The 19,164-nt window shown below is 41.6% G+C and overlaps 1 protein-coding gene across 4 annotated transcripts in view; it reads right to left on the minus strand.

The window, feature by feature from the left end:
- LOC143526854 (carbohydrate sulfotransferase 8) overlaps positions 1 to 13,179 on the minus strand; it is a 36,117-nt gene extending 22,938 nt beyond the window's left edge. The window contains exons 1-3 of one of the 4 annotated variants that reach the window (XM_077021574.1): positions 13,041 to 13,163; positions 11,328 to 11,445; positions 4,062 to 4,261 (exon numbers count right to left, since the gene is read on the minus strand). In XM_077021574.1, coding sequence (XP_076877689.1) covers positions 4,062 to 4,239 — 178 coding nt within the window. In that variant the 5' untranslated portion in view covers positions 4,240 to 4,261; positions 11,328 to 11,445; positions 13,041 to 13,163. Of the gene's footprint in view, positions 1 to 4,061; positions 4,262 to 11,327; positions 11,446 to 12,105; positions 12,121 to 13,040 lie in introns of those variants that run through there. The other 3 variants (XM_077021575.1, XM_077021577.1, XM_077021573.1) reach the window with 3 other exon arrangements.
- Positions 13,180 to 19,164: the final 5,985 nt, after the last annotated feature.

The following is a 19,164-nucleotide window of genomic DNA, read 5'->3' on the forward strand; positions in this document are numbered from 1 at the left end:
CATTTAAGATGCACTAGGTTGACTTTTCTAGGTCTTGAGAATTTGGGTTAAGTTTTGAGACATTTAAATAAGACTTGTATCCAAACAACGTGTCAGAACAAACCCTGATCCCAACCTGAACTACAATGACTTCACCTACATCACAGAGGACGCGGCCACTCATGCAGGCTCAGCGGCCACACACTGCAAATCACATCAACAGGAGGCTCCCCTTAGAAAAACCCCTTTTAGATATTCAACTAAACTTTGAACAGCAAAGTCAACCAAGTCAGCCTATCAAACCAAAATCCAAGAACACTGTACATTTCCTGTAGTTCCGTACAGTTCAGGACTGAACATATTACCAGTCCATTCTAACATGCCTTCTGGCGTTTTTACTGGGATTGTTTTTTCCTATTCTGTATGTTTAGATTTATTTTATTGTAGCGAATTTTTAAGAAGGGAACACCACCTGGATAAATAATGCTAAGGATGAATAATTCAAGTGAAACATTATATGAGCTCATGCTTAGCTGTTTACTAACATTGTTGCTCAGCAGCTCTGACATCTCGGATCTGACGGCAGTCTAGCCAAACGAATGCCGGACCTGATATCCTCTTGGGCACGTTTCATCACGGCCTGCATAGAAGGGGAAGCGTGTGGCACCAGAGGCCTTTGCTGTTCACTCATTTACTGATGGTCCAAATTGGAAATGCGACACAGATGAGCAGGAGAATTGCCACTGTGTAATTTGTGCAACTGCACAATAACCGATTACCAGTGCAGATCTGGGAGACGCTGGAAGCAGTGCTGTGTGTTTTTCACTTAAGGGGTAAATTAATGATGAATGAAACACACCGGGACGCAACAGGATACGTTAAATGAAACGCTGCAGGAAGCTCCCATGAGTTTTCATATCTGTATGCATGATCCGCCGTCCCCGTTCGCTGTCAGAGTGAACAACTTCAACGCATCACTCAGACAGAAAGAGCTCGACGGATTAAGAACTTCCTCTCAACTCCTTTGGTGAATTAGGGAAAGGTCATTATGAGAGCAAGACAGGCATGATGTAGACTCAGACCGAGATGGTTCACTTCTCAACATCCTCCACTGGCCACATTAACACAGCCTTTAAAAGCTCTATGTTTTAAAGATGTTGCTCATACGTCTGTTGTATTCATTAAGGCATCGTCTGGTACATCTGATATGAACAATATTGCGATAGTGGTTATACTGAGTGGAATAATGTATATTTCACAGAGGAGCAAGCAGTGTGTAAACATACATGATGAGGCTAGATTCTCACAGGCACTGAGAGAGTGATCAATGAGATGAAACTGTGGAAGATGTCCCCTTTTAAACACACACACACACTATTGAACTGTTCCTCATGTTTCGTTCCTCTGAGTGTTTACACACATCTACGTTCAATAGTGAATTATTTGATTTGCTCACCACTTGTCTGGTGGAGTTCCTTACAGTCTGGACAATGTCTATCATTATTTAATTAATTGTAGCCACTTTCACTATAGACTCTTAAGAGTAAGGCGATACTGTAATAGCTGTGTTTTTTGTAAGGCCTTTCAAGTATCTGTTTCAGACTACTGTGCAGAGCAGAGTGTAAGAGGTACTACATTTACGTCTCTTGTTACATCTGCAGTGTTTCATCGGTTTAATGAAGGCAGCAGGTGTGAAGCTTCTTAATACAGCACATAATGAAATCAATTCCTGTGAGAAAGAAAACCCTCCATTTTGTGAAATCCAGCAATCTTGAGATGATCGTTTCGTCATCATTTTGTTTCCACTGGAGGCTCTGTAGGATTGAGCTGGTAATCAGAAACTAAACATGGCCTCAACCTCCTCTTCTAAATAGAAACAATTGTTTGTAGTCATCAAGGTTTTATAACACAAACTAAACCTTTTGGAAACAGTGGTTATTCTCTATGCATGATCCATGAGTTTAACACTGACCTACATTTTGCAGAGAGAATTAAATATAGAGGTACATTATGAGAGTCAATGTGTGTGAATGTGTGAGAGAGAGATACAGAGAGAGAGAGAGAGAGAGAGAGAGATAGATACAGAGAGAGAGAGAGATACAGAGAGAGAGAGAGAGAGAGAGAGAGAGAGAGTGAGAGAGAGAGAGAGAGAGTGAGTGAGAGAGAGAGAGAGAGAGAGATACAGAGAGAGAGAGTGAGTGAGAGAGAGAGAGAGAGTGAGTGAGAGAGAGAGAGAGAGAGATACAGAGAGAGAGAGAGATACAGAGAGAGAGAGAGAGAGAGAGAGATACAGAGAGAGAGAGAGATACAGAGAGAGAGAGAGAGAGAGATACAGAGAGAGATACAGAGAGAGAGAGAGAGAGAGAGAGAGAGATGTATTTCTTACAAAACAAACCACATGTCTCCCCTGTGCATCTCTACATCAGTAGAATATAATTTTCCCATAAGGCTCTATTCTCAGTTAGTCTGCTCTACATGGGAATGGTGAAAACAGACCTCATATCTGATTCCTCATATCTGATTCCTCATATCTGATTCCAAACAGGACTCAGCAGGAAAGACGAGGTGCATTATAATCCACTAGACATGCTGTATCATGGCTCCTCAGTCAAACCGAACATTTTCACAGATATCATTATTAGCCCTTTAAGCTACTATGTGATGGATGTTTTTTCCCAACTGAATTTCTAGAGACAATTTTGCAAAAAAGCAGAATGCAGTGTGTTTCTCCATTTGCAGACATTTGGATAATAAGCAGGAATTTATAGTAATATGTAACATTTTGATTGTAGTAGCAAAAAAGTGACAACTAGCCTATTTTACCATTCAGTTTAAAAGTCCCCAAAGTCCCCCTGTTAAATGTTTAAAACAGGAAATCGGTGAAAGAATCCTAAATGACTTGAACTGATATGACCTGTGATTAAAGAAAGAACGATCACAAGTTTAAAAACTACTGAACCTGGTACAAGTGCTGTAGACATTTAAGAATAGAAGGAAGTAAATGACAACAAGCACACGCCCACTTCATCTGTAATACCACACCGCTGAAGTAATGAGGAATGTTTGAAGTCTTAAGAACCGTGATAGAGAAACGCAGACCAAAGGTACAGTAAGACGCTGCTTCACATCCTCAGCCCAGAAACGGCTAACGAGCGCTCACACTTTAGCACAAGTCAGGAGTGCAGAGCAGTTAGCAGCAGCTAGACTGAGGATCCATAGCAGGGATGAGGGTTCGGACAGAGCAGGTCAGCAGAATAAGATGGAGCTAGCCCATTTGAGACTTTAGAAACAAATATAATGACTAAAGTGCACCGTGTACAGACAGGGAGCGGGTGAAGTGAGGTTAATCCATTGCTGATATCGCCAAATCCCCTTTTCTGGAGCCAGTTATGAGCCAGGGCATTTTCTGCCAACTGTAATAGGGCCAATAAACGTTTGTTTACACCCATATGCAAGGAAATCTAGCAATCTAACAGAGATGTTATAAAAACGTGAATTACATATTCAAGGTCTTGGAACTTTAAAATTCTAACAATAGTTGTTATAAGACAGATTCACAACAGATTGATTGTACATTAAATCTTTTGGTTTGATGCACCTGTCGATGTTCCTAGGTTCCTAACCAGATTTCCAGTTTTACTTCAATTATACTTTGTTTGCCACGCAGGTCTGGATGTACTCAGGGCATTTAGTGAGACAAATCATATGAATTTAGCTGGATACAAAGAAATGATCATCTGCATAATGAAGACATTGCTATGCAAATATTGCCTAAATGGAGCACATAAAGTGAAAACAGGCATGGCCCTAATACAGATGCTTGAGGAACCCCACAGGCAATTGTAGTGACAGATGAAAATGGTTGACAGTATTGAACAAATTCTAGACAGGTTCAGTTTGGCTCCCAAGAAACCAACCAACCAAACCACTATAAAGAGCCTGAAAGCCAGACTGGAATATTTTTAAAACTAGAAGGACTAGAAGAAAATGCATATGATAAATTGCTAGTAGTTTGTGAATTAGTAGGATAACAATAACAAGTAAGAAGTTTGTTATTATAGTAGTTTGAGAGTTTGACTGACCTGGGACCTGCTGTTGGGGCGTGTCTGGGAGATCCTGCAGGTGCGGGAGGAGCAGCAGACCACTCATGCCCACCAGCAGGATGAAGCAGAAGGAGAAGGGCAGCCTCCTGACGGAGGAGAGCACACACCGCCGGCCTCCACGGCCCGCCTCCACCACCTTACAGTCCTGCCACAGCATGACCAGCCGAGCACAGCCCTGGCTGCAATGAACACACACACACACACACACACACACACACACACACACACACACACACACACACACACACACGCGTTCTGAAATCTGTTCTGAAACATGCAAACTTTAGCTTTAGTAAATTACCCTGAAACTGGAAGACCCATTGTAGAGATTTACACAGTTTTATCCCAAATGCAGCTCACTAGACAAGGCATGTTTAATGTCTAGATTTTTGCTTCTTAACTACAGGTCTAACAGCTAGAAAGGTTTTTTTAAAAAGCTTATTCCTACCAAACAGCAGGATTCAATCTGCACCAATAAAGACTATCATTTCTGGTGAGATGAAGATCAACTAACTTACACGTTTTTTAACCAAACTATTCCTTTAATACCATCCTTGCACATGTCCACAGACATAATAAGATGTTTTCTCTGGTTTATCTATTTAATATCCTGCTGACAGGAAGCTCTCTTTACTCAGGAGTGAATCAGAGAGAAACACAGACACAAAGAGGTAAGTGAAGCTGTTAGTTTGATGCGGGTTCGGTTTGCTGTTGGCGGTGAGTAAGACGCTTTGGGAACAGTGCTGGCTGCTACTGGGACATGCAGCTCCGACCGTACACGTTCCCCTGCGTGATTAGACTGAGACCGGGCCCGAGATGACACCACAGAAACCCCGTGTACCACAAAAACCCTTCTGCCCTGAAGGACACACATAAATCAGGCTGTTATGTCAGCATCATATGGGAATTTGGAGAGTACTCGGCTATTTTTCAAACGTACATGGACACATCCACACAAATGTATGGAATTATGGACCAAAATGTGCTGCTTGTTCAATTTGTATCTAAATCTAAATACTGTACTTAGTACCTATAAACATGGGGAAATTAGCAAATTAGCACTGCTAGTGGTATATTATTTCCTAATCACAACACCATTTCTGTTCCTTCAACAATCCTCTTTTAATTAGGTTGCATTTCTATACCTCACATCAGTATGTCAAAATATAGTACAACTAAAAACTTCCTGATCTGATGTTTTTTTTCAACGCTTAAATATGATCTCATCCAAGTCTTATATTTAAGTGTTACCTATTCCACTGGAACCATCCAGCATAAGCTTCACCAGCTGGACGCCATTGGTCCTGTCGTCTTACCAGATGGAAACACCAAAATTGTCTCCTTGGTGTGTGCAGCCGCATTTTTGCAGGCAATCACTGGAGAGGTGATGAGGTTCGCTTTCTTTAACAACAACTCTAAGTAAAAAAATAAAAAATAAAAACAGTGCACCTGCTCCTCCTGCATCTACTCTTCCATCCTTTTATCTGGTCTTGATTGCTTTCCCTTGGATCCAACCACCAGCCTCATTACTCTGGGTCTGGTAGCAACCCTGATCCCTGACCTGTGAGATACAGGGATTTAAAGGTATCTGGAGCATCACCCAAAAAAACTCAGTAGATGTAATCTAGAATCTTCTGCTCTCTTGGGAAGTGGGGCAACTCTGTCTAATGAGGATGTGGGTGGTAGAAATAGAGGTAGAGACAGAGGTCTCCCCCAGGTCTTGGCCCTGTGTAGACACAGATTGGACTCCACTACCAGCTGGTAGATATATTTTCTGATGGGCTCTAAATCTCAGTTGGTGTAGACTGACAGACATCCTCAGCTCTGTATGTTCACATACTAAAAGTACTACATTAAAGGTAATAATAATGGGGAACAATTGTCAGAACCTGCAACATTTAACCAGGACTACTGACACTGCATTTAGATGAGCTGAGATCGAGGTTAACAGAAATGGTGCAAGCATGTCAGATCCTGAGAGACAGAGATTTTTATTCATACGGGGTGACCTAAAGCGTGATTGGCAAAAGAACGTATGAAGAATGTAATCATTCTGTTTCTCCTCATGCTACACAGCAAAGTCCCCAGTGTTTAAAGGTCTACCTAGAAACAAACTCTACTGTCCTTAATTCAACACGGAGTTAGTTCAACAATGGAAGGGTTCATTGAACACTGCGGGAGCTATTTTAAGACTTATTGTAAGAGTTTGTTCAACACTTTGGCAGTTTAAACCACAGGCAGTATGATAGTGTTACCATTACTTCAATACTGGTGATTTTACCAGATATGTGTCGCTACCAGGGATTTCCATGGCAATGAGAATGGGTCTATTCTATATTTTTTAATAATATATAGATAGCACTTTTGGAATGCAGTCAAAGAGAGGGCCCATATTAATGATAATGAGATCATAACTCAGGTCTTGTCGTCTGCCCCTGCCATAACTAATTATGATGATCACTCAGTGGAAATTTAATGATCGAATCTGAAACCACATCACAGGTTTGCGTGCTACACATGTGCTTAATTACTCTATGAATAAATTCAATTTACCTTATTTACTCAGACAAATCGATTTAATTTGGTTTAATTATGAAATAAAGATTGTGGGCTCAGTGGCAAAGATTTTACATGGAGTTATCTAAAGCAGGTACATTAACACAGAATATTTCTAAAGGATTCCTCTGATTAATGTAAATTAGTGTAGACTGCACTAAATTGTTGAAGATGATCTTTTCTTATATTAGAAACTATCATTAAGTTGCAATGATTGTGTCTTAGAGACTTCTTGAAAGAATCTGATCAGCCTGTGGCCCAAATCAAAGTCTCAACTGTCCCTTCTGTTCTCATTTTCACATAAAAACACAACAACCATTTATTACCTCCAAACACTGTTCTTTAATGCAGACATTTTTTGAGTTTGCATTTTGATAGATTTGACTGTGTGCGCACAATTAATGTTTATATTTCTCTCCACCAACATTACACCTAAGCAACATTCTACAAGGATGCTCTCAGGGGACCTAAACGTCAAGTAAAAATGAACAGAATGTAAAACGTTAAGCAAAAATGAACAGAATATAAACCGTTAAGTAAAAATGAACAGAATGTTCTCTAAGAGGTCCTCTACTCACTCTGCATGCTATACGAGACAAACAGCAAGAACAGCGCTGACAGGGTCCTGTTCATCGCGCTCTAAACTGGATCATGTTGTGAAAGTGAAAATTACATCAGTCACAGGATCCAACTGGTTACAAACACACACACATGCACAAAAACCCCCAGAAAGTCTGACCATCGCTTTGCTACTTGATATGTGTGTCATACTTACATGAGGCCAATTCTCTTCCATCACAACACCTGGCTACACTAATGTGCCACCGCATTACCTCTCTATCTTTCTTTCACTCACAAACTCACACACGTACACTGAGAAACAGGCTTAGTGCCATATGTTGACCTCCCCTACACGTGAGGTCTGCCCACTCCTGGGGGAAATCAATCACACACTAATAACGGCCCGGGCAGGGGTGAGCAGCTTCTTCTCAGGCACCTGTTAGGCTTTAAAGCAACAGATCCAGAGAGCCTACCACTGACCGCGTAACCTAGCCTGCCCCCTCCCCCACCTGCATCCCCCCCCACACACACACACACCTGCGCACCCCCCCCCCCCCCCCCCCCCCCCCACCTGGTACAGCTCAGCCCTTGTACATCAGCTGGGCTTCATGCAGTGTGCAATGCTTAGTGGCCTATTGAATGTCAAACCCTTCATTCTCGCAGACCTGACTAATCGCAGAGAGTGAGAAGATGTCTAGTTGCTTTCACTCATGGCTGCCTAGCTCTGTGCTTGACATTCAGGTTCACAGGAAGTCGGAAAGACTGAGTCAGAAACACACTACGGAATATTGTGTGGGTTCTTGGGAGAGTATGTTCCCAATATTCTAAAGAAGTCTGAATGTGTGTGTGTTCGTACAGTTTTGAAGGTCTGAGTTCTGCTATAAAAGACTAAATAATACTGTCTGTGAAGGCTAAACAACAGTATGGTGTTTTCAGGAGATTTTATACACAACCAACTAGTGTAGCATTAATCCTTTTATTAATATCCACTACTGCAGAACATCCAATCATATGACAAACCCAATACATATTAAGTTGTATTTCACCTCTCTATTATGACCCCATATTAATTACATAACTCTGATTCACACAACATCCTCTTTCATGTGATTAATGGTAACTTAATCACCATCATATTCACCAGATGTATATGTGATGAGAGACCTGTGTGCTCATACATTTATCTCATTGTTTAGAGTCAGGTAAAGTAGGCATGCAACAGCCCTGACATCACACCTGATATTTATTCATATATCGACATTCCCAAGCAACCAATGAAAAAGTAAAAACAGTCTCCCACACCACTGCCAAGTCACCGACACTCAGCCTCACATATAGGAGCTGCAGTCTTGGTCCCATTCTTCACGCAATGGTTTTCAAACATGACACACAACCTCCACACCCAGCATCCATCCAGTAGCACAAAGCTAAAATAAAACACATTAGAGATTCCAAGCATTGTTTCCTCAGAATTATAGTAGGCCATCAGATGCTATGGCAGCAGAAATTGAAATCACCTTCAATTGAAATAGCCAAATGGGAACTGTCAGCTGGTAGAAGGGTGTTTGTACGCACAGCGATGGTGCACCAAGCAGCCAAACGCTCTGAGCCTCTGCTGGGGGCAGCCGCTTCCTGGTCATTCATAATTCACTGGTTGCACTCTGAATAACCACCTTTGAGGAATAGTTTGACATCCCAGATGAATAATTAAAAGGTGCCCTTTTCCTCATTAAAAGGGAGACAGATACCATTTCCGGTGTTTGATAGGCCAGACATCGGCCTCTGAGGAGTGCTATGCTACGAGTATATATATATATGCTAAGAGTAATTTCTAATAAATCTATTATACTTTTCTACAGGGCATGAGCTTCATGTCATGTGTTCGTTTATTTATTTATTTATTTATTTGGGAAGGGGGGGTCTTTGTTGATCATTTAGAAACCAGTGTCCCTCTGAACCAGTGTCCCTGTGGGACAGTGTCCCTCTGAACCAGTGTCCCTGTGGGGCAGTGTCCCTCTGAACCAGTGTCCCTGTGGGACAGTGTCCCTCTGAGCCAGTGTTCCTGTAGTGCAGTGTCCCTCTGAACCAGTGTCCCTGTGGGGCAGTGTCCCTCTGAACCAGTGTCCCTGGGAGGTAAGCCAAACCTTTGAAACATGTATTTTGTAAAGGAGTCTTAGCTTGGTGGCCACATGTCTGGTTTTAGGCCTACTGGTCCATTTCTCAGCTCCTTGCGCTGCTTCCAGATTCCTATTTGTCATCAATCTGGAGTGAACTGGTAGTTGTTTTCTGTTGAATAGCCCCTTAAAGCAGGACAGGAAAATGACACTACAATGTACAAAATTAAAACCGTAACCTAACTAGCTAACAGAACTGACCAGTTTGATCTAGAAATTTGTAATAAAACTAACCAAGCCTGGCACCCATTTGCAGGGTTAAAGTCTGGTATACTGTACAGAAGGCACAAAATTCCTCTTTCCTATTCTTCAAAAGCAAAATATGTGCTCATCACTAAGAATTTAAGTTGTTTTTCTTGTTGGCATTTACAAACCAACAAGACAGTGTGTGACAGTGACATGATAAAACAATATTATTAAAGTGATCACCATGTTGCTTGGTCACATTGTTGAATTATGGTAATAAGCACCAAAAAATGTTAAATGTCATATCATGACACTGGCCTTTGAGCTTAAACAGTCAAATGTACAGAACAGAAAATACTTAACTATCACTACACAGTATATGAACTGCTTTTTTTATTCACAACACTTTGGGTGCTTGTATCGATCCCAGGTCACAACGTCACACTAGATGATGCATACAACAGAATCAGAGTGGCTGATTGTCTGGCCACAGAGCTCTGGTCCACTAAGCCTGGTGCTTACACTGTCTCCATTTCCAAAAGATTAAGTACTGGGAGTACGCCGCCCTATTTATAGCCTGGTGAGAAATAATTCAAAGGAATCTGAGAGAAGATCTCGGGGATGAGTGAGGATATGTGTATTTTGTCTGTCCCGATAACAGAGCAAAGTAACGTTGTGTAATGTGCTTTGCTTGTCCGTACTGGTCTTTATGAGCTATGTATGTTTATCCCTGAACCCGGGTGCAAAGAAGAAGTAAAAATCTCATACTGCAACAGGCTTAGCGGTCAGTTTTTTGTGCTTATTATTACAAAGAACAAGTTGGATGAAGATCCGCCCATCAGAGTCAAGGGTGACATCGCACCCAGACACTAAAACCAGTCAAGCACGTTTCGTAGTTTTGTTCGTCCCCATTACTGCCTCATGTTGCTATTGAATACACAATTTTATACCAATGTACATTAATCCTCGGCCACATTTATACGTGATAATATGTCAACTTGGCAACCAGGTTTTCTAGGAACATTTACAGACAGAAACGCCTGGCGCTGGATCACAACTACACGCTATTTTAATCTTAACAATCTTGTCAGCACACTGTAAACCGCTTAACGTGTCTTAATCTGCTAAAATATCCACTCAACGTAAATATTTCTACTTTATTCTCAGGTTGTAGGTTCATGCATTTGGTTGTGGAGAACGACCAGTAATTTTTGAGAATAGTTTGGTGTTGGTGCGTAATTGTTTTAGTGCATTAAGACACGTGAAGCTTTGCAATGTGTTTAAATAGAGAGAACAGCCCTTGGCGCACATTACTACTTTATTATAGGTTACAGGTTATCCTAGAGTGGTCCCATGACGGAATTAGGTGTTCCCAGGATTTAGTACATTAAGACGTTGAGCTTTTTCCTGGTTCCTCGTTTGATAATGGCCCCACACATCTGACACTTGGCTTCCGTATGCCATGATAACCAGTTACTGACACAATGCGAAAACTTGCAGACAAGGCAAAATGTAAGAAGGTCGCGATCATATTGCGAACATCTGGAGCGAGATATGGACAAGGCTGCATGAACGAACTGACCGCATGTCGACTGTACTCGCATCGTTTCGTCTGATTCAAAACTCAGTGCTATCTATCTATATTACCAGAGTCCCCTGTAAGCCAGTCATAGTGAAAGCAAGGACACATGACAACACACCCCACGGAACAAACCAACCTGCTAAACACACAGGACATTTATTTAAAAAAAAAACAGCGTAAACTGACCTTAACTGTCTTCATAAGAGTGACAAAGTCGGCACACCTGGATTGCCCACTTTCCATTCATTCAGCGAGTCACACAACGCACCTCGGCACCTTCCGCGTATTCAAAACTGAAGCATGGCTAAAAAAAAAAAAACATCTAATCAGGACCTGAGCATAAATACTCATCCAGTCAGTGACGACAAGTACGCAGAGGCAACTTTAATTCGTTGGGCGTGAGGCGATCCCGAGGCATGTTCCCCGCGTAGTGATGCTGAGGCTGAGCTGAAGCTGGAGACGCGCGCATCCTTGTGCTATTCCGGCACTCCCTCGGGACGGATGCTGCTGATATTGCCAAGCAACAGCTACAATAATAGCCCGAAACGCCTGAGAACCAAGTTTGCATTCACTGCTAATGGACTGCACTCCTCTTTCAATTAAATATAACTATTCACAGTTTTAATAGATCCTAATATGGGATTAAAAAACAACTGACCGTGATACCCAGGGTATGGCAATAGGTTACAAAGTTCTATACTTTAAACTTAAAATAGCATAGCTGAGGAATAAAAAAAAACTGTAACTAAATGGATTTCAAATCCCAACGTATAACTGGTAGCAAACAGTAATTTAAAACAAGTATTCACTGCTAATAAGAAAAGTCAAGAAAGCATGGTTTCGATACTTGTGTTTTGTAAAATTCACCAGTAACTAAATCCCTGAGCACTGTTGCATTCGACGTGGTCTACTCATCTCACATTGACTTTTAGGTCAATAAGACACAATATTTTATATTACCCACCAGTCTTATTCATCTCTCTTCTGCAAACACTAAACTCTTACATCAATAAATCCAAAACAATAGGACTCAATATCCAACATGCTTAAACGGTTCATTAGCGACCGCCTGTTTCTGCTCTGTCTATTAACTTTTTAATACGTTTCTTCCAGCTTTATAACTACCCATCAGTAGTCAGTAGCCCCCCCCCCCCCCCCCCCCCCCCCCCGGAAGAATTTCATACAAGGGTCCAAAAGACAAGGAACTGTTTTCTGTTGAGGCGGAAACAGACAAGGGTATTGATTGTGTGATTCATGGCCCCGTGCGGAGCTATCTCTCCAGTGCTCCACTCTTCTAAATGAAGAGTGGTGGCTGGTGGATTGAGATTCTGATGAGGTTTCTTTTTATATGCTTTTCTCCTTATTTCACCATTGTCATCAATTGTGCAAGGTCACTTTTATTTTCAGATTTACTGTACCCTTGGAATTCATTCATCTTCATATTTAGATTAACAAATGCAGTACAACCTTATAAACCTGGCAAACAAATCGTTCATATCAAGAATTCTGAGAAGGCTGAGATTCTGGAACTGCAATAAGATGTCTGAGCACAGCACTGGCCCTTGAATGGTACACATCACTTACGTTCTGCACACCTGACCTGCATGTTTACATAATCCCCCATACCTCTGCTGTAAAAGGATGTCAGCTAGTGAGGAATGGTAACTGACCCAAAGGTTCCCGCCACTTAGGAATATGACCTGGATTAATAAACCAAATTAATTTCTCTTTTTTAAGCTCTGTAATCCGCATTGCACATTGAGAGAATTAGAACCGCTGTAACTCGAATTCATGACAGACATTTTGGTTTAATTTCCTTTTAACTTAACATATGTTCTAATAAATGGTTTTACCTCTGCAGAGGTTAAAGAAATGCACCTCTATGAAAGGTAAACGTACCTCTTTTTGCATTGGAAACTTCCATTCAATTTCTCTTTTCCTCGTACTTCTTCCTCAAACACAGATGATTTCTCTTCTTCTTCACTCATACGCACACTGATTTGACAAACATTTCCCAGCATTCCTTCCTTGAACTCTGAACAGTCATGCTTTCTCTCTCTGGTTATATTATACTCAGGTATTGGCTAATGAGGACAGTCACGTGGAATACAGACATGCCCTCATCAGTTGTTTCAAACGTCTCTTCTAGGGTGTAAGAAGTACTGACATTTCGCAATATTTGAACTAAAAATCACAAAAGGGTGCTGCCATTTTAAACACCGTCATGCATGAATGGAGACTCCAGAGAACCAACGATTTGAGGTCAAATTTAAAAAGTCTAAATCACACACTGCTGGATTTTTGACTCATGTAGTTTTGCTAGTTTTGTCTGAGCAGAATATATCACATTTACTCATGATATCAAATCTTCATTATATGGTTTAGCCAAGTATTAATAATGATCTTAGGTTGCCTAAATCTCACAGACTGTTAACATTCACCCACAGACGCTTAGACTGGCACTTTGTCATAATGTTTGCCGCACACCAGTCTATTCAGAAGCCTGCATGTTTGATAAACCTATCAAAAACAACAAAATCAAAAATCACAAAATGAAAAGCTACACAGTAAACCGATAAGTGTGTTTGAGCAAAACTCTTTCGGTCTTTTGATAAGCCATCTATCAGAGATTATCCATCCATCACTGTAGCAAACCCATAGGAGGCCCACTTTGTTACGTGTAAATAAAAAAAAAAGTCATTTCACGCACCTGCAATCAGTATCATATCAGTATGGCCCGCAGGGTCAGATGTGGTTTCTCTGATGGCTATGAGTCTTCTCATGGACGTAATTTTGATTTCAAAAGTGGGGGGACATGGATTCGTCGCTATATAAATATTTGGTTTTAACCGTAAAAACTGGAGGGGACTTTTGAAAAATCCCCCAAATTACATCCATGAGTCTTCTACTCAGACGTGCACCGATCGGGCGCCCCTCCTTAGCCTTCAGCCAACACAACAGCGCCCTCTGCTGGCTGGCTGCACCACACTCCAGGGAGCGCCGACAAAAGCTAGTGCCTCGAGGCAGTTTAGATTTAGTTCATTGTGCCCCAGAGGCTTTTGTGGACTTCTCACCCCTTTAAAAAACCCTGATCCTATAACAAATAACAACAAGAACAAATAGTACTTTAATATTAGGTTTTGACTAAACATAATTTGGAATTAAAGATTAATAAACATCCTTTGCTTCCAGAATATAGTTTAAAATAATTGAGAATAATAAATGCTTGGCACGAACATCCATAAACCTGTCTGTGTGCAAAGGGTATCCTGGTGTTGAGCTGAGCCTGCCACTGGGGTGCTCCAAAAACACTCCGACTGACAGCTGTCACTCAGCCGTCACTCAGGAGTGGGCGTGTCCCTCACAGCATATCGCCTGTCTCCAGCCGGGGCAACCCCCCTGGGACTATCCGCCCTGCATGAGCTTCGTATTGACACCTTTACTGACCTCTGACCCCTCCCCAATGCCGGACTACAAAAGGCAAATGGCTCAGAGCGGGAAGGGCAGGCCAGGCACTACATCCTGCAGAGATGTTCTGCTGGCAGCTGATCCTGTTCCTTGGTCTCCAGAAGGAGAACAGGGAAGCAGGGCTATAGCCTTTGATGCTCAGCTAAAATCTCAGGGAAGGGACTTTCATCCAACAGTAAGGGCAGGGGTGTATGACATTTTTAAAAAGTGTTCTGGGATGTCATAGCATGTGTAGCTTATTTTAGTATCGTTTTAATCTGTCCAAGGTGGGAGGTTGGGGGGGGGGGGGGGGGGGGGGGGGTGGAACCATGTTGAAACACCCACCCCACTGTTTGCTACATCCCTGAGTAGGGGCTTTAATTATTTTTTTTTATCTTTAGTTGTTTATTTTGAGCTAGCTTTATTTAGTCTTACTAATAAAAGTCTTATTAAGCATCATCCTGGTATGTGTGCTGGTGATGGCAGTTCTGAGATGCACGATCACTTTAACCACTAGAGAGAGTGCTCCAAGAACTGCTACATCATGGTGTGCTAGCAAGTGTAACATGACACCTGCGTGAATCTCAGCAGGGTGATGCAGAGCTGGGTGGCAGCGTGGTGATGGAACACAGGCACTCATAACTACATCAAAACACAACACCAGTATGTCAGTTTCACAATAATCAACAGTGACCTCAAATGAAGAGAACATCCAGAACATTTAAGATTTTTTAAAGCCTTGAGAAATATCCACAGTGTATGCCAAGATAATCGGATTCTCTCAGTACACCAAAATGATACCCATGTGCATGGAGTTAAATTGTAAATTCAAATTACATTTTAATATCAATGCCCTTGGTATTAAGAAGAAAATGAATCCGTTTCACTTCACATCAACCTATGTCATTGATCACTTCCATAAACATAATATTGGCATACAACCAAATACCGGTCACTTCTTTCCTGTAACCAAGTACAAAGATGATTTCTTACCCATTTTTGAAGTGAGCTTTTGGGATGCCTGATGAGTTACACATTACATAATTCTATATATTTGAGTGAGTTATGAAAAGCTTGATATTTAAATTATATTTTATTTTGATTTCACTTTTTAGGCAAAAATTTCATCACTTATCCCCACTTGAAAACGTGGAAAAGATCCCAGTTGAGCGTCTTCAGTGGGTGTTGCTTCAGCACGCCCACACCGGGCAAGTCAGATATACACGGGTTTAAGGCTTTTGCTACACAGACAAATTTAAAATGAATTCAGACCAAGTTAATTTAAATTAACAGATAATTTACATCAAACGCTTCTTCATCACGCCACCAGCAGAACAGGATGGTGTAATACAGCCTGCTTCCAAGCACACGAGTGCAGAGGGCTAATCGTCTTTCTACACCAGGCCTTACTCCACCAGTTCTAGGGTCAAATGAGCCAGAATGTCATTGATGGTGTTGGTGTCAAAATCTCGGTATTGTGAGGGAAAGCAGACACTATCTGCCAGCAGGTCAGTCTGTCCATCAGTTTATACCCATTCCGGTTTAGGGCTCACCTCAAGGTCTGTAGTAACAAGACTGCATCAGGCTGATATCGCTCCTGCTGGAACACCCAAAGCCCTCTGTTGATCTGCAGCTGCAAGACTATCTACACACAATAAAGCAGACAAATGTGTTTTCATTTTTTTTATAGCGTTTTATCATCCCAAACCTGTATAACGTTGTACGCCATCAACAGTCAACATTTATTTACATTTTAATTATTTACATTTTACTTTTTTTTATGAGAGAAGAAACACAGCGGAATACTCGAGCTGCAAAGGCAAAAGCACCTGAAAGAAAATGTCACATTTTAATTTATGCAGAACAGTAAAAAATAATACACACTCCAGGAAAATTAAATACAGGCTTGCAAAAAAATACCCTTAAGTGTGAACAATTAGCAAGTCAAAATATTACTAAGTGGCAAGACATTGTTGAAATGCCTTGCCTTCATTTGGAGATCTTTTTGCGTGCCTGCATCACTAACGCAGAGGTGGACAAAGGACTCCTGGATAAGCAGACAGGTTGGTGAGGTCATCAGGGTACTGGTGGGTGAGGAACGTGGCATTACGTATATCATATACGTAATGTATTGAAATGTATACAAAAGTGGAAACAAAATAGACACATCCAATCTGTGGTGCAATTGACATCTCCCTGATGACATCTCCCATCATCAGCGCCCAGACGTCAGGATGACATCACATCACTAGCCAGATTAGAGGTTGCTAACAGGAAGTAGGCCTACTGAACGAAAAGCATTTGCAAACACGCGTGGTAATAAAGAGACCAATCCACAACACGACTGCATCACGGCTGCCTCGTGCGTGTACCATTACAAGCCGGAGTCCTGCAGCACTTAGCCAGAGTGTGCATGACATGATGCATTTGAATCAGGACGAATAAAGATTGTGTTCAGCATTGTTCAGCAAATTCTCTGTTCTGTGGAGCATTAGGAGCGTTTGTCAGAGCTCCAATCTTTCAGATTAATGTCGTCTTCTGTATACTATGACATGGATCACTCATAGCTTCTCATCGTGCTTTCCCCTGTTCTCTATCCGCTTGTCCATTTCCCCTTTTTGTCCTGCTGATGCTGGACGTCCCGCGAGGGAGCCTCAGCATGTGACCGCGGCCGACGGTTGCCACGGAGAGTGAGTGAACACCCCGAGGCCATTCTGCGGGACGTGCCATCTTCTCCATACACGTCCCACCCATGACCAGCGGTGACAGGACTTAACACATACATTAGGCGTCCTGAAATTGCTTCAGCCATTACTGCTAATGAAGGAGTTTCTTCCCCCTTCATGACTGTCATGTCAAAGTCCTTTTAAATATGGTGCAGAAGTAAACTACTTTGTCCTGATCCAGCAGTATGAGTCCGATGTCCAGTGCTGGGATGCTGCACACCAGGTTCAGGGTGAGCAGCGGTCTCACGGCGCTTTATTAAAGGATATCTGTTACTGCGGAGAACTCTGCAGCCAGTATCCCCCTCGGGCCTTTACACAGTCAACCCCCCCCCCACAAGTACTGGCACTCCAGCAACAATCACATGCTACAGTGACTATAAGCTCAAAGGGCAGCCAAACATTCTCAAGCAGCTCTCCAGAAGACACTTTGTTTCAAAACAAAGCATCACTCAGGTCAAGCCTGAAGCGTAGGTCAAGCCTGGAATTGGTATTGATAAAAGACTAAGCCTGGCCTCAGGATGCTACTTTATAGCAGAAACATACTGTACCGAGTTATGTATTAACAACACACTGTATTGTTGTGTATTAGTAACACTGTACTGAGTTATGTATTAGCAACACACTGTATTGTTGTGTATTAGTAACACACTGTACTGAGTTATGTATTAGCAAACACTGTATTGTTGTGTATTAGTAACACTGTACTGAGTTATGTATTAACACTGTATTGTTGTGTATTAGTAAACACACTGTACTGAGTTATGTATTAACACACTGTGCTTCATTAGTCTATGTAGCTGTATGCACTGTTGAGTTTTCCTTGTTTTATTCAGGGCTTGAGGCATTTGTTCCTCGATTTCAATTTCAATCTAAACCTCAAGGGTAAATTCTTTGTACTTCAATAAGTTCAATAAAGCTGCATTTGTATACACTGTAATGAAAGATCATTTTACCTGAGCTGAGGAATCAAGTCTTGTCTATTGTGTTTTAATGAGAAGTTTGGCATCATATCTTGGCTATTAAACAGACACAATGTATAAAACTCTACAGATCTTGCATGAATGATAAATGTCAATGCTGGTTTCTTACCCATCACCACCAACAGGGGTGTGTGCTGAGATGTTCCACAGCACATCTTGTGTCTTTTGTGACAAGAGAAACATTCCTAAGGGATAGTGAGCCTTATCTGTCAGTATGAGTGATCCACAGAGAAACCAGATTTAAGCATCTTTAAAAGAACATGCCCATCTCTGCGTAAGACTCACTTACAAGTCTACACTTGTGTGCACTCTATCAGTGAATTGTGTTTTTGCACCGCAGACTTACATCAATGGAGGACGATAAAGTATTACCAGACTTACAACAGTTACTACAGAAGTCTGGATTTCTATGTTGCTCCTCTCACTACTTTACGCCACATGACTGTATTTAGCTGATTTACATACACCAAACACAGAGGACTGAATCCCCCTGAAAGCTTTTCATCTGGCAACCATTTGATCTCCACTAACACATTAACAATGATGCTTGGCTGATCTGGATAAACAAGTATCTTCTGAGTTACACTGTGTGAAGAGGTACATGCCTCGTCATAATAAGGAGCCAGTCAAATATTCTACACATACAACTTGCAGTGCCTTAATGACAAAACACTTTTGTAAGTCGCTCTGGATAAGAGCGTCTGCTAAATGCCGTAAATGTAAATGTAAATATGGATGATCATAAACCTGGTCTATGGGTACCTTTACCTATTTGCCTAAATACTTTATACTCTTATATGTCCATAAAATGCCTCTCGGATCATCTTGCAAAATAAAAGAGGAGGGGCTAACGGAACAACAGAAAAAAGA

This window comes from Brachyhypopomus gauderio, chromosome 11 (assembly GCF_052324685.1).
Source record: "Brachyhypopomus gauderio isolate BG-103 chromosome 11, BGAUD_0.2, whole genome shotgun sequence".
Lineage (NCBI taxonomy): Eukaryota > Metazoa > Chordata > Actinopteri > Gymnotiformes > Hypopomidae > Brachyhypopomus > Brachyhypopomus gauderio.